The sequence below is a fragment of the Chelmon rostratus genome, chromosome 15 (assembly GCF_017976325.1).
Source record: "Chelmon rostratus isolate fCheRos1 chromosome 15, fCheRos1.pri, whole genome shotgun sequence".
NCBI classification, from domain to species: Eukaryota; Metazoa; Chordata; class Actinopteri; order Chaetodontiformes; family Chaetodontidae; genus Chelmon; species Chelmon rostratus.
Genome location: NC_055672.1, coordinates 15,703,840 through 15,731,755, shown reverse-complemented (window position 1 = coordinate 15,731,755; position 27,916 = coordinate 15,703,840). Strand labels below are relative to the sequence as shown.

The window sequence follows — 27,916 nt, the reverse complement described above, 5'->3', positions numbered from 1 at the left end:
AATAACAGAGACAGACTATATTTCATAGGAGAGGCCTTAAAGTTCAAACAACGTAGTGTTGAAACTTCACCCCACAGAGCCACTGCTATCTGCCGAGCGTTTATATGTGCAGTAGAACATTCTGCGGCCACCGTACCCGGTTATTAGGTTTAATGACAGCAATTTTCTGTTCTCATCTATGATACTTAGGTTAATACAAAGGGTGGCCCTGCTGCTCTGTTTCCTCATGCAGAGCAATAAACACAAATAAAAACAATGAGACACAATCCAGCTGCATATTGAAAACCTGGAGACCATAGAATAAAAGCAGCTCCAAAAGTTAGAACTACCAGGGATCAGTTTATGTTACTGTATATAAGACAGGTTAGTTATTTCCACATAAATCGGAAGGCTGTACAATGCCCAAAATCCACCGAGGGAATTCTGTTCATAATGTCTTTAGTGGTAATGAATTATTGTGGTATTAAATATGTTAAGATCCAGTCATTTTTCTCTTACAGCCTCCTTACAGCCTGATAGTGACATCCCAGTAAGGATGCACCGTTTGATTGCAGGGCCTCAGATGGATCAGGCCCAGCTGAGTCTGTCTTGGGGTCTCATGGTGTTGTGTCGAGCGTCTCAAGATCCTGAGTGCAGCTCGCTGTCAGCTCACAGTCATCCAGTAGACCAAGCAACTGCTCCTCAGTGAGGTCTGGTGACTCATTCTGTGGGAAGACACAAACATAAAATGATTTAAAACATATCTAGGACTTTAGACTGTGGGGTTAAATACATATAAAAAAACAAAGTCAGGGAGATGTGCAGATGTGCGTGCACACAGAAACCAACTCATTTGCAACCAATCAGACACGTAGCTCCAGTGGACCTCTGGCAGTATCAAAGGTCACATGTCTTTATTACTGCATAAGTGACGACGGCATATTTTTTTCAGCTTTCGGATATCTTCCTAATATGCTCCCTAAATTTGCTCCCTTTACGAGCATCCTTTACTGGTCTTAAAACCCGGTTCTTGACAAATCCAGACAGTGTGTTGTATTAATGCATGACCTTTGATAACAGTGGCAGTTCTTAATAATATACTTGACTGCTGCGATCATCCCCTGGCAAACTGTTGGAAGCTGCCCGGGAAAAAAACCTTTCAGTTGGATATGGCTGTTGTTTTTCTCCTGATAAGTTTGACTCTTCACAGGCAGCCCTCTGGGAGTGCATGTAAGTTCAAGGAGAGAAGCCAGCCTTCTTAAAGTAGGTTATGAGGACAAGGGTTCAGAATTCAAATAAATGCCAATATCTATCCATGGGAGTGATGTGCTATCTGGAGACTGTGATTTCTGGTTTCAAATGATTTGGCTATCATGTGAACTTTTAATTCCTTCAACGTAATAAGGTGAGACGTGATTCATTTACCTCTGCATGAGCGCTCAGACACCTGTTGTGTTGGTGTGGGAATTCTGTACTTTGTTTAGACAGCTGCTACTCAATAGTCAATTTGTATCTTTAATATCAACCCCATTACCGTTCATGACATGAGCATTGTGCCAATAACGTGTCCAGGACAGCCAGATCTTAAATCTCCGGGCCGAGTCGTAGTCATTGTCATCATTCTCTCAGCATGTGTATTCATGTTTCTAGCTGCCATCCCACACTGAACAGAATGTCCCTGGCCTGATGCAAGTCAAGCAAGATGCTTGCTGATTTTTGGCCATTTGGGGCAAAGTGAAGAAGCTGTAAACACAACACTGCCATATTAGCATGTTATAAAGTTAATGTAGCCGTCCAGCAGACGTGGAGCCACATTATCATTCATTTGACGTCATGTTTGAGGCCACCTGGCGAATGTGGGTCAGATATTCATTCTCCTTTTAGTTCTGTCTTGGTCTTCACTCACTCCTGAGGGAAATATCTGGCTCTTTAGCTGATAAATGCTCCACTATGTTCACTAGCTAGTCGCTGGCTTTGTGTGTTGGCTGTTTGGGGCCAGGCTAAGCCAGTTAGCTTAGCTTTGTACAAGGATGGAAGCCGGGGGGGAAACAGCTAGCTGGGTTTGTCTTGTTTTTGCACAGATTAAACAAACAAGAGATGAAGTGTTAATTGGTGAGCTTTAGAGGTGCTGGCAGGTGGATTCTACATTTGGACAGAGCCAGGCTAGCTGTTTCCCTATGTTTCCAGTCTTCTTGCAAAGCTAAGCTAACTAGCTGCTGGCTGTAGCTTCGTATTTAGGGTACAGACCTGAGAGTGGTATTGATCTTCGCATCATATTGTCGGCAAGAGAGTAAACTTGTATTTAACAAAATAATTAGTTTAATATGAACATTATTCATTCGTGCCGCTATGAGATCCAAAGATACAAAACCCAGTGCAGGATCAAAATAAATCTTTTTTTCTATACTGCAGCCACATGCAAAGCTAATAAGAGCCTGTAAAATTTGGGTGTCGGAAAAAATCCAGCCTGCACCACAGTGTGACCCATCCCAGGCACTCTGTCCTGAGACAGAGAGAATAAAATGCCCATGCAGTTGTTTTCACCTTTTGCCCACATCCCGCTGATACACCCAAGACAAAATCACATTCCTGTGTCTCATCTATCCACACAAGCTGAAGCTTATACTGTTCATCGATCATCTGTATTCCTACTCTGACCAGACCGCCCTCTCTCTCCCCTTGCCAGGACCGGGTTCCTGACATACATCTCTACCAGACAGTCTTGTCCATGTTCAAAGTCCAGACTGTAATAACCCCCCCTTTGGTCATGGTGGGTTGACCCACATTACTCAATTACCAAGGCGCTGCATCTCCTACCACTGGACAGGAGATGAGACCAAAGGCACCATGGACACATTCCAGCCGTGATGCCCCCTGCAGCACTGCATGTTTTTGCCCTTTGACATGCATGTAGCAGGACATGGCCCTTGGCCTGTGGACCATGTGTATGCTCTGTGTTTATTTTTCTGCATGCATCTAATTCTATGGATAAGCTAGTGATGCTCTCAGTAGGTATTATGGATATAATTAGCCCTTCTTCTATGTTAGTACAGTGAGTTTTAAGAGGTATAATCGACACCCCACTTACAGTGAAAAAGAAAAAAAAGATTTGCTTGGAATGGCAACTGTAACATAAATTTGCACAAACACAAGTGAGCCGTTACTGCAACTTGAGATGTATGGCACAAAAAAATTCACTGGTCAATTACAGGCACGTCAGTGTTTGACTGCTCATGAATGGGGCAATAAAAAAGTGCCCCACTGGCTGGAGCATTAATGACCAGATTTGCCTTTAACCAGCACCAGCCGTCTTGGACATGGCAACTACAAGTTAGACTTTCCTACAGAGAGGAAAGAAAAAGTCAGAAAGAGTATTTTTTTTACAGCTGTGACCAAATTCTGCGACTCTTTAAAAGCGGTTGACCTCAGGTGCCCTTAACACTAGGGAGGCCGAGGGTGTCTGTGGGTGACTGATATGTGCTTTCCTGTCCGTCTACTCTCTCCAGAGCCAGTTAAACAAAAGCGTTACAGCCACTTCAGTGCTCTACAGTCCAGGGCTTCCCAGCAGACACCACATTTATTTCAGTTTCAACTGCAGAGGAAAGAGCTGCGAATACACGAAAGCTGTCCAAAGAAAATACACAATATGCTTTACTGAGTTGGTTCTGGAGAGTACCCTTCTTCAAGTGGGTTATCACTGAAACAGGAACAACAAGCTTGAGCCTGGTGGGAAGTTTGTAAACACAGCCTTACTATCAGACTGATTGCACAAAGAAACGGATGGAGTAGATAAAACTTTTGTCAGAACTGGACAAACTTCTGTTTTTAAGCTGCCATGAGTGGCTTTTGCGCAATCGTCCATTGAACACACTGCAAGAGAAGATCTAAACCTATAAATTACCATGTTTTCAATGACCGCTTCTCAGTCAAAGGAAGTGTGCAGCTGGACGAGCTGTTACACTTAAGGCTGCTTTTGGAGTTATTCCCAGATATAAGTTCTCGGGCATAAACATGTGAAATACAAGCTGGAGACTGACACTATCACCTACGTTATACTAACGCTGACTTACTGAGCACCACTAAGAAATCCCAATGGAAGAATGAAATGAACAAAAAAGCATACAGTATTAATCAGGATAGTTCTTTTGTGGGACTTTTGGCTGCAGTTTCAAAGTTTCTCTCTCACTGACTGCCTGCTTTACTGCAGCTCAGAGAGTTACTGTTGATTGATCTGAGTCGGAACAACAACACCTCTACAAGGAAACGGCTTTGAGGTGGCTGCTCGGGAACCCAACGCATTATTAGATAATTACCTATTATTCCAGGAATCAGCGATGCCACAAATGATAAGAGGAGCTTTTGCCCTGAGGACGTCAGTTCCCTGATTTTCTTAACAAAGTGCAAGATTTGCATTGTTGCACGGCTGACTCATCACTAACCTCAGTGAGTCTTGGGAAAGACAAAGTTAGAGTCAAATGACTCCTCAAGCCTTATAGGTCTTGTGGTTAATGTCAGAGCGCCAGCATTACTGCTCCAGACATCTCATACTGCTCCCAGCGCTCTTGCTCTCCCACCTGCTATCCAGACCCAGCAGGCTTATTGTATCTGTCTCAGTCTGGCCTGGAGCCACATAAAGCCATGTGCAGAGAAAGCAAGTGTAAGGGAAAACAACCGTCACTCCCCTGTTTAGCAACTCTTTGCAGTGCACTCACTTACATTTGTCACTTTTGATGGTGGGTGCAGTGTGTTGTTTGCCCTGCAGGCAGTTGAGTTCAGTTCCTCTCCCAACAAACAATGGCAGGGTGGGTGAACCCCCAACCTTTGGTAAAAGATCCAGCTTCTTGGTGACTGTCCTGTATCAGTTTCCCACCTGGAGACGAATCTAACAAAGCCAGAAGTGTTCAGCCCTCCAGATATCTGCCCTGTAATGGACCACCACCTCTGTGCAGCTCACTGTTGGCTCCTGTACACACAGGACGCAGCACCAGTTTACCACAAGCGTGGGCTGCTCAGCTTTCAAGGTCACTGACTTCACTCACATACCTCAGCTTTATCAGCCTTAGACTCAGGGGCCAGTTCTCCGTGAATATCGGGAGGAATTCTATTCATTATACTCTATGTGCTCCCATTCAGATGTCCAGACCAGCTCACTACAATCTGCTATAGTACACTATGACATCACTGTCTATTGCATCAAGGTTAGAAGTTTGCCAAATGTCAGATAATGTGGATAATATAGATAATTTGTACCGGGGACTCTCTGAGGAACCTCATTAGAGTCCGTTTATAGAAGGGCTTCCTGGCTGAATCCCAATATCCTAATTTTACCCCGTCATTTCACACGTGAATAAAATATCATGCTCCTGAACACATCCTGATGTTCTGCACATGACTCACACTTTGCTCTGGTTGTTGTGACTGAGGCATGAAATGAAGCCTGGCGAGAAACAAAGTCGTCTATTTTTAGGTGATTTACAGCTTTAGCTCAGGTGATATAACATGACTACAACGTCTACTGTCTAGCTTGCTAACTTAAGTCAACTTGTTTAGGTTAGCAAGCTAGGCTAATAAATTCAAATTTCCAAGAGGAAGCTAGTTGGCCTAGCTTGCTAACATCAATTTTTGGGTGGAAAATTAATAGCAGATTCTGTAAAGGGGCAGATGTCTTCATTTGCTAACAGCTAATACTTTTTGAAGAAAGTGAGAATTAAAATTTCCATTCAGCTTTAATTATTTGAGCTTGATCTAAACTTTTTAAGAACAGTTTTTGGTTCCGCAGTAAAGACATCAGCACATATACAGTTGTTTACAATGACCAATGGACTCAAATACTTTTATAACAAAACCCATCTATGGCCATGAGTGCACACATGTCCTATTCTCTGCCACTCATTAGAAGCAGTGACACAGGAAAGGCAGACACTATTGTGGAGACTTTTTAGTCAAACTGTCTCTATTTCAGGAGATCATAAAGTGGCAAACAAGAGCAGACAGTGTGACAGCCAGTAGCCACCATGATGCTGGAACCGAGCGGAGAAGAGGGTGAGACGAGCTGAGAGTGAGAGAATGCCTTTTCTCCATGGCTCCTCTTTCCTGGCAAACCTGACTGTGGAAAAAGAGTTGTGAAACTGCAGAGCTGGCACACCAATGTGGCTCAACAATGCCTGAACAGTGACCCAAACAGACTCGAGCCAACCTCGCTGACTCACGAGCGGTTACCCTGTTTGCATGGCGTGGACTGTAGGTGTGTGCTCACATAACACTCTGTCGCCGTCAGGTGATGTGATCTCTCAAAATCTGGTCGGATCAAATCAATTTGTCACGTGTGGACAGTCCAGCACACATGAAAGTGGTGTTTGTCTGGCATAACAGACAAAAATGAAAGCATATCCCTGTGATTAGTTCTCATGAGATCAAGGATTTCCCCACTGGATCCTGTGTTACTGTAAATGGTGGGATTGCCCTTCCTTTTGCAGTTGATCTAGGAATGCAGCCAAACAAGGTTGCAGGAAAACTAGCACCAGATCAGCAGTTGAGAATCCCAGATTTAGCTCTACGAGTTGAAAGCAACCCTGTTGAACTTGTGTTACTGCCACTTTCTGGAAATGTTTATTGTTTTTTACTGTAGTTGTGCACATCATTAACAGAGAACAATGACAGTCATACAAGTAATACCTTTCTTTATAGAGGAAAGGCCGAGGCTTTGCTGCACAGGCAACTGTTATTAACGGCGGAAAAAAACAAAAACTGGAAAATCAAAGGTGAGAGGAGAGATTCTATGGCACAGAGATTAACTTCACTGGAACAGGGGATTGTTTGGATTGAGAGAGAGGAGAGGCAGAGATGACGCACAGAATTACAGGTCTCAGATCTGATTCCAACACAACACAGCCTTTGTTTGAATAAATCACTGCAAAAAGGTAAATCAGGTAGGCCTCTAGACAAGCACTTTGTTAACACACTGGAATCAATCAAACTGAGGTTGAGCAGAGAATCTGTCGCCACTGCTGCAACGTATGAGACTAACCTTTTGAACATTTTCCACCTTTACAATAGGTGCTACACTTGTGCAGCAGGCCAGACTAAACACAGAGCGCCTTATTTCTCATTTCAAATAAAAACATCTAATATCCGATCACTCCTGGTAGTTTTTCTTAGGGATACTGCACTTCAGTAAAACATTTTTATTTCAAACATATTCCTAAAACAAATATATTAGCGGTCAACCTCTTATGTTAGCTCCCTTCTCTGGAACTCTGGGTTTATTTTTGAATCACTAACTATAAGTGATCAGTCTCTACTACTTAAGAAAACTGACACACAAAGACACAGATAGCATCATCTGGGCCGCAGCATCACAGCTGATAAACACGTTTTTGGACTAGACTCTCAAAATCATTCCAAGTGCGTGATATCACTTCATATACGGCAGCATTACTGGTTTACTGCTCATGATCTGGAGCTATGCATGCTAAAGTGCTAAAGGGGGATAATGTGGCAATAATGTTTGAAATGGACAATGCTTGTATTTAAGCATAACGTACAAATACCATTAACCTAGCTTAGCTTAAAGAGTGAAAGCAAGGAAAAACAATTGACCTGGAGCTCTTTCCAAAGGTTGAAAAATAAGCCTACCAGCACTTCTAAAAGTCACTTAATCACACTGTATCTCGTTTAATCCACACACATATAGAAATGTAAAAACAGTCTTAATGCTAAGCTAAGCTAACCACCTATAGTATAGTGTTAGTATTGGTAGCATTTGGAGGAAAACTAGCTTCAAAAGGATGATGGCCTTTCCTGATTTCTATTCACAAACCAATGTGTTCTTAGTTATTATGCCCTCATAGTACACCAGAGAACCATGCACAAATCCTGCAGAGCTGTCTCACAATCCAGGTGAAAAAGGGGGGAGAGGACATTTGAGTTACGGATGTTATACAAATCAACTTTATGACTATACTGGAGCTGTGTGAAACAGTTTGAGAATGCCCTCCAAGACAAATTCCATACAAATAAATCTTTTCTCACCACAAAACAAGCCCAGTGGCACTAAGAATATACACAGTGAGTGTGCTTCTACCTTGGCAGTCGCTCGCTGGGTTCAATCATATAGTTGACAGTATATAAAATGCAGTGACACAGAGCTAAATGCAAAGAGCGTCTAGTTACAGCAGTAGTTAAGAGACTGGCGGTTTTGATGTTTTGTGATCATAATGAGAGAATGGTTTCCTCAAACGGGCGCTTGGCTTAATTAGCAAAAAATTCCAATTGTGTCTCCTTAATTAGGCCAGGAATAGGCTTGGGTCGCACGGCATGGTGCCTCGTTTGATGTCAGGGTGTGGCTGCCACTTAATGTTTTTATGACCTCACTGAGCAAGAGGGGCATCTTTTATGTTTAAATTAGGCATATATACATCATGTTGTGGTTCATCAGTGTGAGAACTGATGTGTTGGTAAAGTTTAGGAAAACACATTCGAATTTGTATTCCATCGACAGCCGCGCTGGGAAGAAGCCAACGGGTAGTCTGCCCATTTGAACGTCAAAGTCAAACCACTAAATTTACCTGAAATGTTTTTCTGTCCTTTTGCACAAAATTTAAACTCATAAATGTCAGAGGAAGCAGAAATCAGCCACCTTTGTTCTTGGAACATTCTTGTGTTGTGCCTTTAGCTACAGGGTTTGGAGAAAGAGCGACAGTTCTGGTGGTTGTAACTCTGCAGAGGCGCCTAAAACCAGACAGAGCTCAATGGTTTCTAGGGAACGCTGTGGAGCTTAGAGCTCGAATCTCAGCGAAGAATGCTGGAAAGCAATGAAACACTGTGGAGGACAAAAGGCCATCAGCGGAGTAAGCGTCCATCTTCGCCCTCAGATCAGATTCGTGCAAAAGCAGGGAAAAATATTTAAATTCTCACTGAAAACAAATGTAAATCAAAATATACATTTTATACAAAGGTGTGAGCTGTGAAGTGTGTTAGTGATACGAAGGGAGAGAAGGAAAATGAAGAGGAGAAGAGGAAAGGTGATATCATTGGCCCTTTGTGAGAATGACAGAATGAACTGTGCGTTAATAATTTCACACACGTGTCTACGGATAAAAGCGCTGAGGGGTGTTATAGCGCACAGCCCAGGCACTGTGTAGATGTACGCACTTGTGTGAATTTTAGCATGTGTTTTGTTGTGTGTGAACGGACGTAGCTGCTTTGAACTCACAGTCATCTCTTGGCCTCGGCCCAGGATCTCCAGCTGCTGTTCGATCTCTCGGAGCCGCCTCTCCTGCCCTCTCCTCTCCTTGACATCCTGAAGGACCCTCTCTCCTGGCTGCGGGTCCCCATCGCACTTCCAGCCAACCTCTGAGCCACGGCCCTGATACGCAAAAGACACGACTGGTTCTCACAGGGAGCAAACAAGTCATCTCACATGTGGACGTCCTCGGGTGCTCCCCTGGAGCTGCACTCAAAGCTTATGGCTGTCACTCAGAAACTTTTAAATAGGGATCAAACCCACATAACAGTTTAGCACAATTCTTTTATGTGAAAGTTTTTCCATTCATCCAAGTCTCTTGAGTTGCAATACGAGTATCACTGTTAAAATGTCATCATGGCGGTGTGTCCTACAGATGTAGAGATGAGCGCAAATGGTTCTTTCCTGCTTTTTACACACAGCCCTAAGCTCCAGTTCACATGGGGTCCAGCATAAATCACACATTTATGGCATCCACGTGCACCGGCTTGACACAATGAATTGCAAGCTGCATCCAAAGCAAACTTTGAAAATGGGTCAGGAGGAAATAGTCGTGCCTGGAGGACCAACCCACGCACGGCTGATTAGTGAGAAGGTTGTCTTCCTGACCACAGGATGGATCTTTTCCGTAGAGAGAACGATCCAAAGCAAAGCCATCAGATCCAAATGACACATTTCGGTGTCAGGTATATCACAGACGGCAAAGATACTAAAATGCTATGCGCCAATGAAAGAATAGCTGCAGCAGACACCAATCTCAAAGGGTGGGTCAAACTGTTAATATCCGTCCCCACCCCACCCACAAGTTATTTCTTTATGAGTAAGGATGGAAAAACATGGCAAAATGAACAATACTGTGCAGACTGACCAGCGAGTGACCTGTGGTACGGTTATATTGTGACCTCTAAAAATACACAGCCACTATATAAAAGCAGCAGCTACATCGAAAAAATTGTTGGGTCTGAGAGGATGTTGCCAACCGCAGGGCTGTTTTGGAGTGTGAGTCCAGCGCCGTGTGGTTGAAATCTCCATCTCTCTCGGTTAGTCTGGATGGCAGGCAGGCGTACGTATGATCTAATCATGTTGAAATTGATGGATATTTCATAAAATGTCGACATCTCAATGGGGACTTGCATAGAGCGAAATGGTAGGTTGCTGGAGACAGCGGGATCCAGCAGAAATTGTGAACTTAAACACCTTGTTGCTAAATCTAATATGACACATTTATGATAGGATGTAGTCTTAGTTAAGGGTAGGGGGGAGTTCAGTTCAGTTGAATGCTTTTGCCTTTGTTAATAAGAACAACAGACGTGCAGACTTGACTAATAACACGTATTACATTTACACAAATTTTAGGCAACAGAATTCTACCAGTGTGACTTAATGTTAATATTTAAATCTTGGCAAAAACAAGATTTCTCTTGAATGATTTTCCCCAAGCGTGTGGCCTCACCTACCGGTGCCCTCTGTCTCCCTACAGGGAAATAATGACAGCTTCTATCTGAAGCCTCTTTTAAGTGGTCGTTACTAAAGCCCTTCAGTTAAGACTCCCTCATCCAGACTACAAAAGCCAGGACCACGACGGCATCAGACTCCTGTCATGCACCAGAGTGAGAAATACAGCATTCCAACCAGGAAAAATAAGAATTAAAGTCTAGATTTACCACCATCCTCACACCACTAAATGCATGTTTCTAAAAAAGGCCAAATCTTTGGGAGAAACAGTTTATTTAATTTGGAAACGACATCTGCCCTACTTTTCAAGAACTCTATGCTGCAAACCTTTAAAATTGTCTGCAGGGCTTAGCGATGATCTATCTATCACTGACCAAAGTTTGAATGAATTTGGCATGTAAATAACACATTTAACTCAACCGGTTCTCTGTGGCTAAATTAACAACCTATTAATTTTGGTGAGTGGAAGGAGAAAGCCCACAGTCTCTCTGTATAAACGCTAATTACAGCAAATATAGATGGTCCCATCATCTTTCCTGGCTTTCACTTCCTCATTACTGATTTCTGTTTGGTATCAGTGTTGTTAATACAAAAGAAAATCAAGCGAACTTGGGAGGTTAAGTCAGTCAGTCCTCCCTTCTTGAAGTCCTATGGTTTTTCTTTCTCCCACTGACAACAGCAGCGAGAAGTATTCCTAACGCAGACTGTTTATGGGGTCCGAATCATCAATCAACTCCTCTCTTATGGTGTGTTTACACAGGATGTGTTTCAGCTGTGTTTTTTCAATCGTCCGGCTCACGTGGATCTGAAGGAACAGATATACTTCTATTGTTATCAATCCGGCTGTTTACACTGGCTGTGCAACATCTCACGTTTTACCCGCTCAATTGCATAAACGTGACCCAAAGTGTATTTTTAAGCTTTAAGTCTATAATTTTTCCATGTTATGCACATAGCTACAGTGAATGTTGTACACAAAACACTGGTGATCAACAATGAATACTGTGCCTGAATGCATCCTGTGTATACACAGTGTTACACTACAAGAGAGTTTCACTGTTAAGTCTCAGTGCACACCTCTTCAATATGCCAATTATACTGTTCATATTCAACCAAATAAAGTAAGATTATACTTTATTCCAGTGGCCTGAAACAGGCATGTGTGAGGCTGTACGTAGAAGCAGCGGTGCTTTCAGCTAGCTGTTAACATCATGCTCACAAAGACAATGCTAACATGCTGATGTTTAGAAGGTACAGTGTTTACTATTTTCTAGCTTAGCTTGTAAGCATGCTAACATGAGCTAATTAGGGTGAAATGAATGTCACTACCAAATTCTAATAGCTGAGATATCTCATTCAAAACCATACATTTAAAGCTCATAGTGGCGTTAGAGGAAAAAGTCATGCCATCACCAAAGACGCCACCTTCTAGAAACCATGAATATCTCTACAAAATTCAGTTGGAGATATTTTCCAGGAAAAGTCAGAGATCACCTTAGGATTTATCCTCTAGGGACCATGAATGTCTGTGCAAAATTTCATAACAATCCATTGAATAGTTGTTGAGATATATCAGTTTGGACCAAAGTGATGGAATGACTGACACTGCCTTCCTACAGCCACACCAGGCTAACTGTATTAGATCAGCGTCATGCAGGATTCATCAGCACACATTAGTTCGACTGCTTGAAACTTAAAGCCAAGATGAAACAGACTTGATATTGTTGGACATAAAGTATGTGAATATATACAGTATGTGCTTTGACAAGTGAAAACTGAAGCTGCATGAGATCATAAGTGTTAAACTGAGACAGGGTTCATTTTCTGTTTCATAAAAGACTCAGTAGCCTGCAACTTATTTGCAGTACTTTGTCCACAATGTTTCTAAATATATAATTGAATAAGCAGTAATAAAAGAGAGCAACAAATTTAGATCCATTTCCAAAGCATTGGCAAGGTTAAACAGCAGAATTAGTCTAGACCTTAATAAACTCCAGCGATTGTTCTAATACATTACAGTATTTGTGCTCCTTCTCCTGGAATGTCCGATAGCTTTAACTCAATATGAGGTTAGACTGAGTGACTTCCAAACAGAGCAGAGGAGAGCGAGACCAGGGTTCAGCATATCTGAACATCAGCAAAACGCTGTAATTGGCTCTCCTCGGAGTAGCCACTTGACATGCTGTTGAAGATCTCCAACAATCACATTACCTATCTGGGTCACAAGACCGCTGGGAGGCCACAAAGATCCAGTCTTCGTTTTCTTTCAGTATGAAAAACATGTCAAACGTAATTATCTTTTAACAGAAGAGATTGACAGCCTATTAATGACGATCAAATGAATGCCTCGGAATTTGATGTTGCATTACTGCCACGGGTTGATATGAAGTGCTGCATTGTAAATACAGTATTACACTGACTGCCAAGTGCACCATGAACCCAGAATGAATGTTAATAAAACAGAGAAAAAGCTCATTCGTGCATGATGTGACAAAGCTGTCCTTGTTTTACCTCGCGGTTGGGAGTTTGCTTTCACACAACATGAAAAAAAATGTACAATTTGCCAATTGCCATGAGCAAAATCATTATTAGTACATTACTTGTATGATTTTCTGCTAACTTTAGCCAAGCATGACTTTCCCATTCATTAAGTGATTATTGATATCCTGTGATCAATTTTATGATTTCAAATAGAAGCAACACATTCCATCCTGAGGTTGTCATGGTGTTTTAGTGTGAAACAGCTGCAGCGGTTGATGGATGATCCACTGTTGTCCAAAGTGATGAAACAGGGAAAATAGCAGGGATTATTTTATGTTTATAATTCAAAACAAACCCTGGATGCCTGACACTAAGCAATATTGAGTGTGCTCTATCTTGATGTTCCCATTAAAAGGAACATATAATTATATCACATCAATCATACCAGTTTTGTTAGACAGTGGAGGGAGTCATTGAGATTGGTAGCCTGGAGCTTCTTCTCTGCTCAAATATGCGTTACATCTGTGGTGAGATTTGCCAAATAGAACAGCTGGATCCTCTCATGCAGACGCATTCTCAGATACATCTCCTAAACAACAAGAAAACAAGGCTAATGACCAGGTCACTCTTATGTATGAGTGGTCTCTTGCATCCTGGTGCAATGTGTGTGCTATAGTACACGGCAAAAAGGTGTACCAGCTCATGATTTGTTTCAGGCCCGTTCTCACATTGGGACTGTGTGAAGCCGGACCGAGCACTGCTGAGAGAGCTTGACAACCTTGTTCACACGCTTAAGACAAGCTAAATGGGCTGCATGCTCCGAGGCAGCTTATCCAAGGAAGTGTCAGCTGTAAAAGCCTAAACACTACTGCGCACTCCAAACAAACTAATTTGTACAACGTGCTGTCTTTTCAACCAAGTTCGTCATACCTTTTTCGAACAAGCTAAAGTCAAAATTAGATCGAGGAGATGCACGTCATAGAAAGGAAAACACAGACTTTCAGGCTTTTTTTTTGCAAACGTGCAAAGAGTTTTGCAAATCAAACAAAGGAGCGATGACTCAATGGATTTTTCCTTGAAAAACACTTATGTGATGTGGATGCTAGCCAGAATTTCAAACAACAGTTTGCTTTAGCATGCAGTAGCCACAAAACGGCTCATTGGCCTTCACTCTAGGGGCCTTTGTTATATCAAAAATGTCTGTCGGTCACATTATGATACTCAGTCATTCAAAAACAAGCCACACAAATAATGAAAACCGCATGTTTTTGTCATATACCATTTTATTTGGTAATCTGATGCAATCCATATACAACGGCCCACTCTTCAATAACTCCTATCTTTTTAAAGACTATAACTGAGGTATTGATTTAATGTAGTATGTATATATTTTGTAGTAAGTAATAGTGCAGCGTTGTACTGGACTGCATTACTTTGAAAATCCTCTCCATGTACATCAGAGAACAGAGGGCAAGTGACACTTTTCAGTCTAATGAAATACAGTACAATATAGATCTGGCTGCAGCTCACAAAATACTATAAAAACTGAACATGAAAAAAATCACAAATGTGGATTTAATTAGATTATAAAGATGCACCTGACTGTTGGTAAATCAGTATGACAGTCTACTTCTCTAGAGACTGATTCCTGTTCACTAGAAAGTGAATACTCCCCTGTGCTGACGGACAATACATCTTGTTAACGACCTTTGGCTATATTCGAAGGGACAGTGCTGTTATGATGAAAGGGAGCCAGCCATGCTGACTCACCCAGAGATGGCTGATGTTGTTCACAACAGCTCGCTCCTCTCTTTGTGCGCCTCTCTGCTTCTCTCCCTCTGCCTCTCCTCAGATTGAAGTGTAGTAGAAGCTCTGGCTGTGCCACGTGGACCCAGGCTACCTGCCAAGGCCTGTCCACATGCCTTGCCACGAGCACTCCCTGTGAGAGCTCGGGAGTAAGCTGTTCGGAAGCTAAGGCTGACAATTTCTTAACCTCTCTCTCTCTCTCTCTTTGTGTAATCATTGTGATTTTGTCCAGCTATCACCTGTGGTCCTCTGCCAAGTTTGGAGGCAGAGGTAACACAGCTGTCCACCTTACAGGTCATATACGTGCCTGCATGCTCACACTTGGGTGACCAAGGTAATGCAGACAAATATTTCTGATCCTGCACAACTTGCCTTACACATAGTCTAACTCTCAACACCATAATTCCTCCATCCTCTGTAAAGCTTGACCACAAATCGATCTGATGCTGCACTATCAGAAATAATGTGAGGGTTTGTATATCACCATCTTAAAAAATGTCCCAAATATTGAATTTGTTTGAATCCAATTTGTCTCTTTCCCCTATAGAGGTCATGTTTTTACATCAACATTTTGGATCTGTGGTAGATGACTTGGTGATTGCTGAACATTCCTAAAGTATTAGAAGATTCACTTGTGGGTCATCTGGACTTTATACTTGCTTTTTTTCCCCCTCAGAACTGAGGGTGGTCTGGAGCAATCACTGTTACACAGATCAAAACCTCCTGGTGCATCTTACAATCAGAAAAGCATGCTGAATGTGATACTGGATTAAAATATCCACACCACGTGTGTGTGCCTCAGTATTTAAGCATCATCCAAAGAGCAAATCAAATGTCCCAAAATATTTGATCTGATTGAAGGTTTCACCTCGCAGTTGTGATCCCTCCAACAATAGTAAATACTTCACAGGTTATGGCTTTTGCTGTTGTTAAAGGGAGACTCATAGGATCATCTCCACCCAGCATCACTTCGCTAATATAAGCGATAATTTTGGTGTTTGCCAAATAATGACACAGACAAAATAAATGTGAGCAAAGAGCTTAAGAAGTAGACCATGTTAAATATCTATCAAAAGCATCTGGGGGAAAAAAATGTCCAAGCATCTTTTTGCACTTGTCTGCCAGTGACACATGCTGCATATTCTCAGGAACGATATCTGACCTAGATTTCAGATGCTGAAAGTCTTGGTTTTCATTATGATAGATGAAATATAGGACTGTTAACATCGTCAGTATGATGCTTAAAAGTAGAGTTGGCCAGCTAACAGCAAGCCCGGCTGCGTCCGAAACCGCAGCGTAACGTTTTTCAGTGTTTGTGCGAATTAAACTAATGAGAAATAATGAGGTAACGAGGTTAACAGTGTGTTGCAACAGAAGGTGCTGCAAGTTTAGCTTTGGATCTTTCTCACAAATTTGACTGCTGGACTGTTTGTGAAGTCAAAGCCAAACAACGTACAGTGTCCAGACGTCGGCTGTAGGCTAGCTAGAAACAGATGCACTGACAGTATCTGTGGGTCTGTTCACGTGTTTGTCTTCAGCCTCTGACTCAACTCAGAGTTCACCAGGAGCTCCAGTTCTTTTTGTCATCTCCCTCTGGTCTCTCTCCTCAGCCGCTTGTCAGTAGGTTTGTGAAGCAGATTCATAAATCCCTGGGGTAAGCCAACACTGTCAGCGCAGTCCATGAAATAATCACAAAATTTAATCTAAAGGATTAGTGTACATGCCTGTGAATTTGCAATTTTTCCGTGACACTCAGCATGATCTTCAAACTGGTGTATTTCAATTGGAAGTAACTTTCATGTCTGCACGAGGTCCACCGTTGTTCTCATTCCACGGTTAGTTTTCAAGTTTCAGGTGATGGTGGCTGTTCAGTTAGGTTAAGGCACCAAAACTAGTTGGTTAGGTTTCGGAAAAGATCATGGTTTTGGTTAAGATCGCTATTTGCTTGAAATAAAAATAATGGTAAGAAAATAATGAAAACTGATAACTGGGTAACACAGGAATTGAAGCCCAGTCTCAGGTGTGAATGTCCTGTGTTTGACTCATCCATCCATGCCGACCACCACCCAATGTGGACTTCCTCGCTCTTTATACAATGTATGAACACCACGCTGAGTGCCACAAAAACAAATGCACATGAATGACTGAATTTTGAGACTATTTCACAAACTGCCCTGATCCTGGGCTACATAAGCGTGAAAATTTCCCTCGAGTTGAAACATGTTCACCTTCAGATGTGTTTTTTTCATGTCACTTTGCAGCATGCTTTGTATCAACTATACAGAAAGGAGATTGGTACTGATCTCCTCATCTAAGTCTTGCCAAGAGAACTAAGTCCTTTAAAGTATGGTGAGCTCTGCCATGCCTTAAAATACAAAAAAACAGTGGGTTGTGATAATATTCCAAAATGCTTTAATGTTATTTAATGTGGATCATAGAGACAGGAGATTAGCGAATATTTTAAGCGTCGTTTATTGTCAGCAGATGATTTTGTGAGTGAATAATCCTCTATGGAGTGTCATAATGAGTGGAACAGTCAAAAGTTAAATCTCAACCGTGGCAGGGAAAAATCTCTGTAAACCACTTAACACAACGGCTGCTGTGGGTAACACCAGTGGGAGAGGCGTTTATAAGAAGACAATAAACTGGGTCTCATACGAATTATAGGGTGGGGAAGGGTGTGGAGTCTATTCTTTTTAGCCAAGTCAACCCTGTGAAAAACACTAAGCATGCCACATGTCAGACCTGACATCTCAGTTCTCACCATGCAGCTGTAAAGAGACACTCCTGCAGAATATGTAAGCGAAGCCTGCAAAGCTGATATAAGGCTTTTTGTGTTAGCATTCACTTTGATTGTAAAAAAAAAATGGGGAAATTAATACTAAAACACCCCAAAAAACACATCTATTCATTGGTAAATAGGTTACCAGTGTGATAAGTACTGAGTATTGGATTCAGCCAAACTTCAGTCACTGGCATGAAACACAATATAGTCAAATCCTTTTCTGTTGCAAATTAACATGTTTTCAATATTTCAGTAGGGACATGGACACTGTATTCCAAAGAGGACAGTTTCTCCCTTCGCATTAGATGTCTTTTCCTGCTGTCATCACTATTAAAGAGAAACATATTGTTCTATTCAAAATTACACTGCCTTTTTTTTGCTCCTTTACTTTGTTCTTCTGGTTTTATTTGATGCCAAGACATATGCATACAGTATTACAAGAACGATACTATCTAGGTCACATTTTTGATTAGGAATATGTGAAGGGCTGCCAGCGTCCTGACTTTCTATCATGAATTCTAATGCAGCTTACACTTGGTGATATAAAATAAGAACTAACCAACATTTTAGTTGGATATAACATGACCAGAGCTTTTCCACAGCAGTTTAATTATATGACGGGACCAAATAAGATAAATTTGCGAACTATATGCTGACCACATTGTGTTGGTCAAATGGGCGTTTTCTGCCCAAAGCTCTGCTCTCTCACTTAACATTCGCTGTAGTTAAAATGATGGGTGCTCATCAGCAACCACACAATGTGACTAAGTGACCTCATGGTCTTACATCAAAATATAACCAGCCAGCACACAACAAAAACACAGCTGGAGTTACTATGCAAACACAGGAGTGGAAGCCCTGCTGATTAGGGCAGGGATCTGTTGCAATCAAATACAAAGGGACAGTGACTGAAAACCATACCGTATAATACCATTCATTAATTTTCATTGCAACCACACTTTCAAAAAGAAAACCCCACATTTGAGAGAATAGCATGTGTAATTCTGATCTGTGAAACACACAGGAACACACACCAACACCCATGTTGTCAAACACCAGCTAATTCTAATGACAGAATCCCCCTCTTCTGGCTTCAAACTGTGGGTGGTGCAAGCATTACCAAGCAGTGGTACAGTAGGAGGGGTGCACTGTACATTCATGCTGTGTGCCAACAGATGTTTTTAATGACAGAAAGGCTATTTCAGCTGAAGCCAGAGAAAAGGGGAGAAAACGAAGAATGCAAAAGGAGCAATGCTGTCATAAGCACAATACTGACGTCGTCCAAGGAAAACATTTTTCACTGTCGTGTTTTGATTCCATTCAATCCAGATCATGAAATTAGGGTTTGCAGCAACCTGACCTTTTTCTGAACATCAGAAATCATCCGGAAAAGAGCAAGAGGCAAAGAAAACAAGTCGTTTTCCTCATCAAGACTTTCACTGTGACTCACCATGTGGCCATATAATGAGTGTTTCATAAACACTGATCCTGAGCTTTATGGAAGTACGACATGCCTTATGACCTTATCATTCAGTCAGTTCAGTGTAATATGCACCTGCTGCGGCATTGCCTTATAGACATGGGGGTTGCAATGAAAATTTCATTGACATGCGCAATGACAATAAAGACTCTTGAAATAGCTGGTCCCAGTGCACTGTTATGTGCTTTACTGGAAAACATGCACACAGGTGACCACCTCCATCCAAGACATTTTCACCTGTACAAAAGTGTTTTGCTACAAGTAGATGACTGGCTGGAATATGGGCTATTCCTACCTTGTATACAGTAGTCTTTACTGTATATGCAGTAAGCCTCCGTGCATGTGTTAATATCTCCAAATGAAAGGGTAAACCTTGTTCCTTTTCTGGAGCTGGCACTCCGCTACCTCAACCAGCTCTGTAATTAGGTTCTGATGGGGGGCTGACTCTCCTCTGTGGCAGTATCCCGGCTGGTGCCAGGCCTAACAGACTGTATCCACCCTTAGGGGCTCAAGCGAAGGCCCCGCTTAGCCAGAGAGGCTACTCCTCAGGCGACTGCACAGGAATGCAAGAGCTGCTTTTTCCTCAATATCAATCACGACTTATTGGGAGAGGGCCACGCCAAGTTCTGAGGTCACAGATTCAAGCCCCAACTGATCCTTCGTGAGCGAGTGCTCACTCGGGAGAGGAGAACAACTCCCGCTTTCATGTAAAATGTGACAGATGATCGATCTGACACAGCCAGAGAAGAAGAGACAACAGCAGACGAGGACATCAAGGCCATGATTTAATATGATGGGAAAAAAAGCTCCAGCGGTGTTGAAACAGGGATGTGATGATCTCGTTTGTGTACGTTAGAGACCGCTCTGGAATGAGCAGGCAAACAAGCAGGTTCCTGCACTGCTGTCCAAATGGTTTTAGTTAGGAACTCTGACTGGTGCGAGCTATCGCAGAGAAGAAAGCTAACCGCAAAACAAAAGCATATTTACTTTTATGACCACCTATAGGATTTACGGGGCTGATGGGGATAAATGACTGGCTCTGAGAGAGATTTATCGTCAGTGCAGTCTATCTTTTAAGATATGCCACAAGAGTGAGACGGGATTAAGGCAGGGTAAGGAAACGGCTACTTTTTAAGCCCCGCAGGTGCAGTGTTCAGCACCCCCTCACTTTTTATTTTATACACTGCATGAAAACACTAAAATACAGCAAATTCTTATTTTGTTTGTCAAGTTAGCAATCTGAATCATCTGCAAACGTTTACATGAGAGAAAGAGGTTTTGTGTCATTGTTTAATTCATATTTTACATCATTTCAAAAGGAATGCCTCCATTAGCCATTTCAGCACTAATAGAGAGCAGATGATGGATGGATGATGTGGAATTTTACTTTCCCAAAAACTCTTTTAAACAGGCAAGATGATTAAAGTGTGGGAAGGGAGGGGAAGAAGGTTACACAAAGTAACACATCCAGCTGCCCAGTAATATCAGAGTTTTATACTATTGGCCCAAAACCCACTGCACATCATGCAGGGAGAGCACAAGGGAGGATGAGAGTGCTATACTCATTCACGCTGAACACCATCACAACTGGTTTATATATTAGTTCATGAAATCTGGGAGTTTCAAGAAGCAGTAAGTCTTTGCCTGTTTTGTCTGACCCATAGTCCAAAACCAATAGACATTCAGTGTACTATCATAGAAGTGTAAGAAAACCAGCAAATAATCACATTGGCTCGATTAATCGATTAATTGTTTCAGCTCCTAATGTCGTCCACGAGTCATCACTTCATATATCCCACTCAAGGCAGCTGAGAATCTTGATCATCTAAACAGACACATAGAGGGCAAAACATAAATGACCTCAGTGCCTCAACCTCAAATGCTTTGTTTTATTGGCATCTCATTTTAACATCAGATGAATGACTGAGTAAATTTACGGTGAAATAACTACAACAGCAGCCTAGATATTCCAGACATAATGACACAGATCATGTGGTATTCCAGTACTTGGACTCAAGTACTGCAGTTTTTCCTTGTCGACATCCAGTAGTGATAGTAGAAAATGGCACCCTAGGTTCGCAGAAGTGCTTTGTAAAGTTTTTATGACTACAAAAACATAATTTTCCTCTGAAAGGCTACGCAAGTGATGAGCATGCCATCTGGGCTTTAAAATGTAGTGAGATAAAGTCCTGAGATAACTCACTGAGCGCACGTCTAGGAGCGGGGCCCAAACCCAGGAACAAGGGCTGGAAAACTTTTTAGAGTTATAAATATCTGTTAAGTCGGTTCTCCACTGTCTGATGTGGTGGTGATGTACAGATCATACTCCAAACTCAGTATTTCAAACCAGTATTTAAAGGGTGAGCATTACGAGTTGGTACAAACTTGATTCAGAATCTGAATATATACATGCAACTTAGGGAATGGACTAAACATGAGGAGCCACAAGAAACTACAATCTAAGAAAAAAAATTATTTGCATTTATGAAAATGGTGGACACACAAACCAACCACAACCCACTGCAACATGTTATAAAATATAAAAATGCCAAACTATCAAATTTACCATTGCTCATATGGAAATAAGAATCATTTTAACAATAAAACAATAATAGTTTGGTATAAAATTTACGAGCAGCAAATCATGCACAAGAGGGTTTATAGTATGGCCTTCATATGGAAACATGGAAAAGTGGATGGAAAAGTGAGGCAACCCTCAGTTGCAAATTACTGCATCTTACACTATAGCGTTTTCCCCCACTTACGAAAAGGGGTGTGACTCCCTGAGGGTCAGTAACAAAAGATTTTACAAGATGTTGCCATCGATGCCCTACTGAGCTGACCTTGTAATAAGACTTAATGACTTTGCCTCGGAGAAGTCCTGGGTGGTGTCTGGAGGAGTTAATGGCACTCTGTATAAACCCGTTGTTGTTAGAATGTAGAATGTAGTGCTGTTGAACACATACCTGTGACAAGCTGAGGTTTGTGTATGAGCTTTGCACTGAGAGACACTCCTCGACAGGAAGGAGGAGGCGAATTTTGGAGTCGATGTCGATCAGCCGCTCCAGGTCAGAGGGCTCTGGGGTGTAACCCTGGCCTGTCAGGACTGACACAGCCCACATGTCCTCCTGGAAGGGAAGCATCGCTGAAATAAGTCATGGCCCACAGGGTATAAGCCTGCTTTATTTTGTGGCAACCCAAATAGGGGACTGAAAAACACTTTCTATCTATTGCTTATTCAGCAACTTGATGACAGTGGTGTCTGAAACAAGGAAGAGTCTGACTTGGTATTCACTTCTGGATGGTGAACAGGGTGCTAATAAGGCTGATGCCTCGCCCTCACAGTGACTTCTATCCCAGTGAGACTTCCCCTTTAGCCTATGAGAAACAGTGGGTAGGTGGTGAGCTCATCACAGGCCAGTGGTGAGATAAGATCTTGCAGTAATGCTTTCATGCCAAAGAAGATCGCAACTCTGTAAAGAGCACAGCTGTGACCTCTGAACACTGTGAGGGGGGGTGAGAGGAAACCTGGCAGAGGACAACAGCAAACATAGGGGTCTATCAACTAGGTGGAGCAGCATGCAAAGCCAAAATTTAACAGATGACACCCACAAATTCCTATGACACTGATTTATTCTGATGGAGCTACTCCAGTTTTTTAACCATTGCATGGTTTACTTGGATGTGGGAGAATACCTCAATCCCAGACTTCAATTTGTCCTTTTGGTTCACATGCACATCTTTAGAACAAGCCGAATACATCTTCAGTTCATAGATGTAGAATTTATTTAGGTCACAGGTAAAGTAAGGCAGCACTGGGCTCAGGGTGACAGAGCTCTATGCACCGAGCACCGATTTCTGGGTGTGGTTCACAGTTATCTTCTTGGGCTGGGACTGCCCCGTACAGAGGCTGGACCTGCATGGACTGAGTCTCATTGGCCAGTTATCTCTGACATGAACAGGCCAGCCACTGTTCACGTGAACTTATTGAAAAGTGATATAAAAGATGAGTGAATGTTGTCATTGAGGCGTGTATCTATTGCAACAAACCTAACATGACGGATTAGAGAGGCCTGCTTATCAAACTAAACTGTGACATTGTTGATTAAATGAGAACATCCAGTAAATATCATGAGTTCAGTGAAAAAGTGCAAGTGAACAAAGGTCAATTATAACAGAACACAAAGGATGAGAAACCAAAAAAACGGGCTAGTTACAATAGTTGAAACAAATCAAATTAAGTTTGACATTCAGGGACATACGCTGATTGGCTTCTGGATGAGAATTAGTTGATACGATGATTAATACATGTCCTGTGTAAGGTAAATATGAACTTACAGGTAGAAGCTTGTTAGCTTAGCTTAGCTTTTTGTACACATTCAATAAACCAGACTTACTCTGGTCATTACCGACCTTCACAGGTGATATATTAGTGGAACTTCAATATATATTAGAGGCGATCCAGTTCCAGTCTTTATGCTAAACTAGAGTAAGCTAATCATCCCCTGGCTCTAGCTTCATATTTAGCACAGGGAATGATATTGACAGTATTATTCTGTCAAACTCTCTAGTCTTTGTGCTAAGCTAAGCTAACTGGCTGTTGGATGTAGCTTTACTGTTTTTTACACAAGAGTGGTATCAATCTTGTCATCAGCTCTTGACGTGTATGTGTATTACCCATATCTAACTTCTCCTTTGACAAAGCAACTTTTTTTTTTACAGCTGAAAAATCATTTTGGCAAATCAGACAACTGCTCTTTAATCGCTATAATAACAACTAACGTTGTTCCCATTATATAGTATCGAGACCATAGATAGAAGGTGAATGTCAAGTAGAAGAGATTCCTGCACCAAAATGTTCTACAATTACTGACTGCTACTGAGTTACTGCCTCTGTTTACTAGAAGTGCACCAAACTGTGGATCTTGTTAGGACAAGAGTCAGTAATATCAAAAAATGTGTGTGTGGCCAACAGCGAGCAGCAGCTTCTGACTGATGTGTCCTGGGGGATTCTGCCAAGAACTGGGTGAAGTCTTCAAAACTAAAGGCGCATCACTGCCAAAGTCCTGGTGACATAAATGATGTGCTTTGCTCCGTTATGGCCATTCATAATAGCATGTCTCGCAATAACAGGAAGTCTTCTTCCAGCCAATAAAAAAAACCCAGAGCATCTGCACTCCCCTCAGTTTGGTATCTGCCACCACAATTACTGCAGTATTGTAGTAAAAGTAAAGGCAAACATCATAAATAGAGCAGCAAGACATTAAAAAAACCCTGGCAGGCTGTCCCACGGATGCAGAGCTGTCGGGGTCAAGCTAAATGGAACCGTATGTGAAAGGTAAGTATGTTCCCTCTCCTTTCCCAACAGGCTTCATCCCATCTGACTTCACACTGGCCTCACAGCTGCCAAAAGGCCTGTTAGAGCAAATTAAAACTGAAAATAAAAACATTTGAAGTTTGGATGGTTTAGGTAGGATCATAGTGACATAGTCTCCTGCTCCAGGTGGCACGTGGTCTCAGATGAATCTTCAAACAAAAGGCCTCAGTCTCTCAGCACACCCTCACTGTGAGTGCAACTGTAGCTTATGGAAGGGCTATATGAAAGATCCTGGCTTCTGGATTTTCGCAGAAACACAGCAGAGGGAATTGTTCCGAAAACTTGATAATAAAATGAATCCATAACATGCAGCATTCCACGGGAACTGCATGCGGCACTTGACATCTGGTTTATAATCTGAACTCCTTTGTGGAGTCAGAATCTTCTGCCCAGAGGCTGTCGCTGCTGCCAAGCAGTCATCAAAACATGGATGTCTGACCAGTGTTACTCTATGTGCTGTTCCAAGGTGACTTCATGTGTTTAATGGCTCTCTAATATTAAGGCCAAATAAATAATAACACAGATTCCAACAAAATAAGATCACGAAAGAAACATTTTAGAAATACAGAGATTGTGTTAAAAGGCTGTGATTAAACACTGGAAACAATATTTGCTTTCTATAATGACTTAACATGATGCACTTGGTGTTGGTAGCAGGAGCAGTAGATGGATCATCTGCTACTACTGGACATGAAGGGGGATGTATTAAGGAACTTGAAAAAGCAAGACTCAGCCTTCAGCATATGTTGTCTGTTAGGTCTTCATGTCAGCCTACCTCGCTGTCGACGCCTCTGGCACTGTCCTCTTCCTCTTTGTCTACTTCTTGGAGGAGCTCGGCAAGCCGCTCTTTCTCTGCTTGGGTCAAAAGCACTCCGCCCCCCTCACCACTTACTAGCTGTTGCATTAAACCACATTCGGAAAAAGAAAAGAGAATCATTATTTGCATAGAATTTCAGTTGTGCCCTTGGCTTAAAATATGTCCTTCTCCTGAACTAGAGACAAATATTTTCCTCGCTGGAAAAACAAACAGTCCAGACACTTGCTCCAAGTCATGCGATATATCCCTGCACTGCATTTGGCCCGATGTGAACTTTGACATACCTCAATGTTTCTCTTGACAAAGTCCTTCTGGTTTTTTTTGCCTTTAGAAGCTCCACAGTGACTGCCTTCAAATTGCTCTTCCCCACTCTCCTCGTGGCCTACTTCAAATGATTCTGTCGAGCTGTCTGGCTTCTTTTCACCTGTCAGGCAAGCCATACTTCAGATTCCAGAAGGTAAATATTGAAAAAGTAAGTCAAAGCTTTAATAATAACCATTAGCCAAAACTGATAAAAATCACAGAAATTCTGTGGTCATTTTTCAACCACAAGTTCTTATTCTATCACCCGATCCACAAGATTAAAGAGTTTGCAGCTGCCCAAACAATCTTAAAAAAGGGTGAATTATCAACAATTTGTAAAAATGAGACTACCATAACACTAGCCATGCAATGTGGTATAGTGGGTGAGAAGACCATGCTTCAACTAAATTGCAAGAAGTTCAAGACCCCATGATAAGAAGCAGCCAACCTGCCTAAGTGTCTATGAACAGCAACACAATGAATTCCTGGGCTGCTCTTTCTGGGGAAAGAATGAGATTTTTTTTCCTTGGGGGATCAATATCATAAAAAGCCACAAGACCTTGATCAGGAAATTGTTCATGACTTGCATAGTTGGTGAACTGTCGTGCATTCACTTCTGGAAAACTGCTGTAATATCTAAGTAAGTGCATTGCTGTGTGCACCAGACTGCCTTATGGGGAAAAACAACAGCAATAAATTCCCTGAGCTCATGGCGCCATCAAGTGCACAATCTCGGCACTACAACTGAGAACATATGACCAGCGCATGTAAATATGTGTGCTGCATTTTCTGTCATGTTCGATTTTCACTAACTCACTTTGCTCCAAGGGTTGGTCTCCATCGTGCTCACAGTCTGGAACCTGAGTTTCAAACACAGGTACAAAGCTGTCCTTCTCTTCTGTCACTTTAAGATAAAAAACATGTTTAAGATGCCTTACAATGACTGCTTGCCATAAATGTTCAGCACAATTGCTCATCTATATACTGTTGCTTTCTCTTACTAGTAGAGCTGCAACATTGAGTCAGTTAATCGATTAGTTGATTGAAAGATAATAAAGTGTCAGTCATTTTTGAAGCAAAAGAAAAGTCATCGATTTGCTGGTTCCAGCTTCTTAAACGCCAGGATTTTCTGCTTTGCTTTGAACTTAATGACAGTAAATGAGAAGTAGTTGGGTTATGGACTGTCCATTGGACAAATGAAGCAATATGAAGGTGTCACTTTAAGCTCTGGGAAATTGGGATGAGCATTTTTCATATTGACATTTTATAGACTTGAAAAATGTATAGAATAATAGATAGAATAGATAGAATAATCAACAGTGAATATAATCGTTAGCTGCTGTCCTACTTACCAGGGGGTGCTTCCAGAGCCAAAAACAACCTTGTGTTCAAAGCTTCCTGGGCACATTCAGAGTGACTTTCAGGCCTGTTCTGCTGTAGAAAAAAAAACAAATTGTATCAACACACCACAAGGGATGATAGTGACACAATTTTTTAGTCAAAAACAGTACAGTTCTAGTGAAGTGGTAGTTTAAGTAGAATAAATACAAAGACTGTTTCCACCAGAAGCTCTTGCCAGAGTTTTGCTTGAAGTTCTTTCCTTTGACGCTTGATTTCCCTTTCATTGCAGATCTTTTCAGACAGTATCTCATCAAGTCGTCGCATTTCCTCAATGGCTCTCTGTAGTTTGAAATCTTCCTTCTCCTCATCAGTCACATCAGTGTGGCACTGACCTAAAAGACGCACAAATATGATATACATGTGGGTAACTCACTTAAAACTGGACCATCCTAACATTGAGTGTACTAACGGTAACTCCATTGTACAGAACACTTACCTTTGTTAAGATCTCTAGCTGCCGAGTTGATTATAGCTTCTTCAGAGTTGCTCTGAATCTACAGGACATTATTTTCTAAAGTTACTTCAATAATTATGACTGTTCTAATGTCAGTGTTTCGTCCTTACTTACCTGATTATCAGCAGCATCGTTGGTCAAAACAACAAGGGCAAATGGAGTAGTATTACAAATCCTGTCACTATGAGGCAATGACACGCTCGACACACGGCTACCGATTTGCTCACTCGACGCAGGTCGGGAAATGTCATCTAAACTACCTCTGGTAATTTCCATAGTGAGATTTTCTTAAGATGTATTTCAAGAAGAACGTCAAAGTATTTGCAATTATTAA

The 27,916-nt window shown here is 41.8% G+C and overlaps 1 protein-coding gene across 1 annotated transcript; it reads right to left on the bottom strand.

The window, feature by feature from the left end:
• Positions 1-596: 596 nt before the first annotated feature.
• fsip1 (fibrous sheath interacting protein 1) lies at positions 597-27,858 on the bottom strand. Its single transcript, XM_041954057.1, has 10 exons — positions 27,697-27,858; positions 27,565-27,622; positions 27,291-27,460; positions 27,080-27,161; positions 26,545-26,631; positions 25,709-25,848; positions 25,383-25,502; positions 22,197-22,358; positions 9,194-9,346; positions 597-704 (listed from the first exon to the last, which is right to left on the bottom strand). Exons 1-10 carry the CDS (start codon positions 27,856-27,858, stop codon positions 597-599), a joined length of 1,242 nt encoding a protein of 413 aa, XP_041809991.1.
• Positions 27,859-27,916: the final 58 nt, after the last annotated feature.

Bases quoted from the DNA above. Each gene is read 5' to 3' on its own strand.
- fsip1 (XM_041954057.1), bottom strand. From the start codon at position 27,858: ATGGAAATTACCAGAGGTAGTTTAGATGACATTTCCCGACCTGCGTCG. The intron at 27,162-27,290 runs GTGGAAACAGTC...TTTTTTCTACAG, and splicing joins AACTCTGGCAAGAGCTTCTG to CAGAACAGGCCTGAAAGTCA. The intron at 22,359-25,382 runs GTAGGCTGACAT...CTTCCCTTCCAG, and splicing joins CCAGAGGCGTCGACAGCGAG to GAGGACATGTGGGCTGTGTC.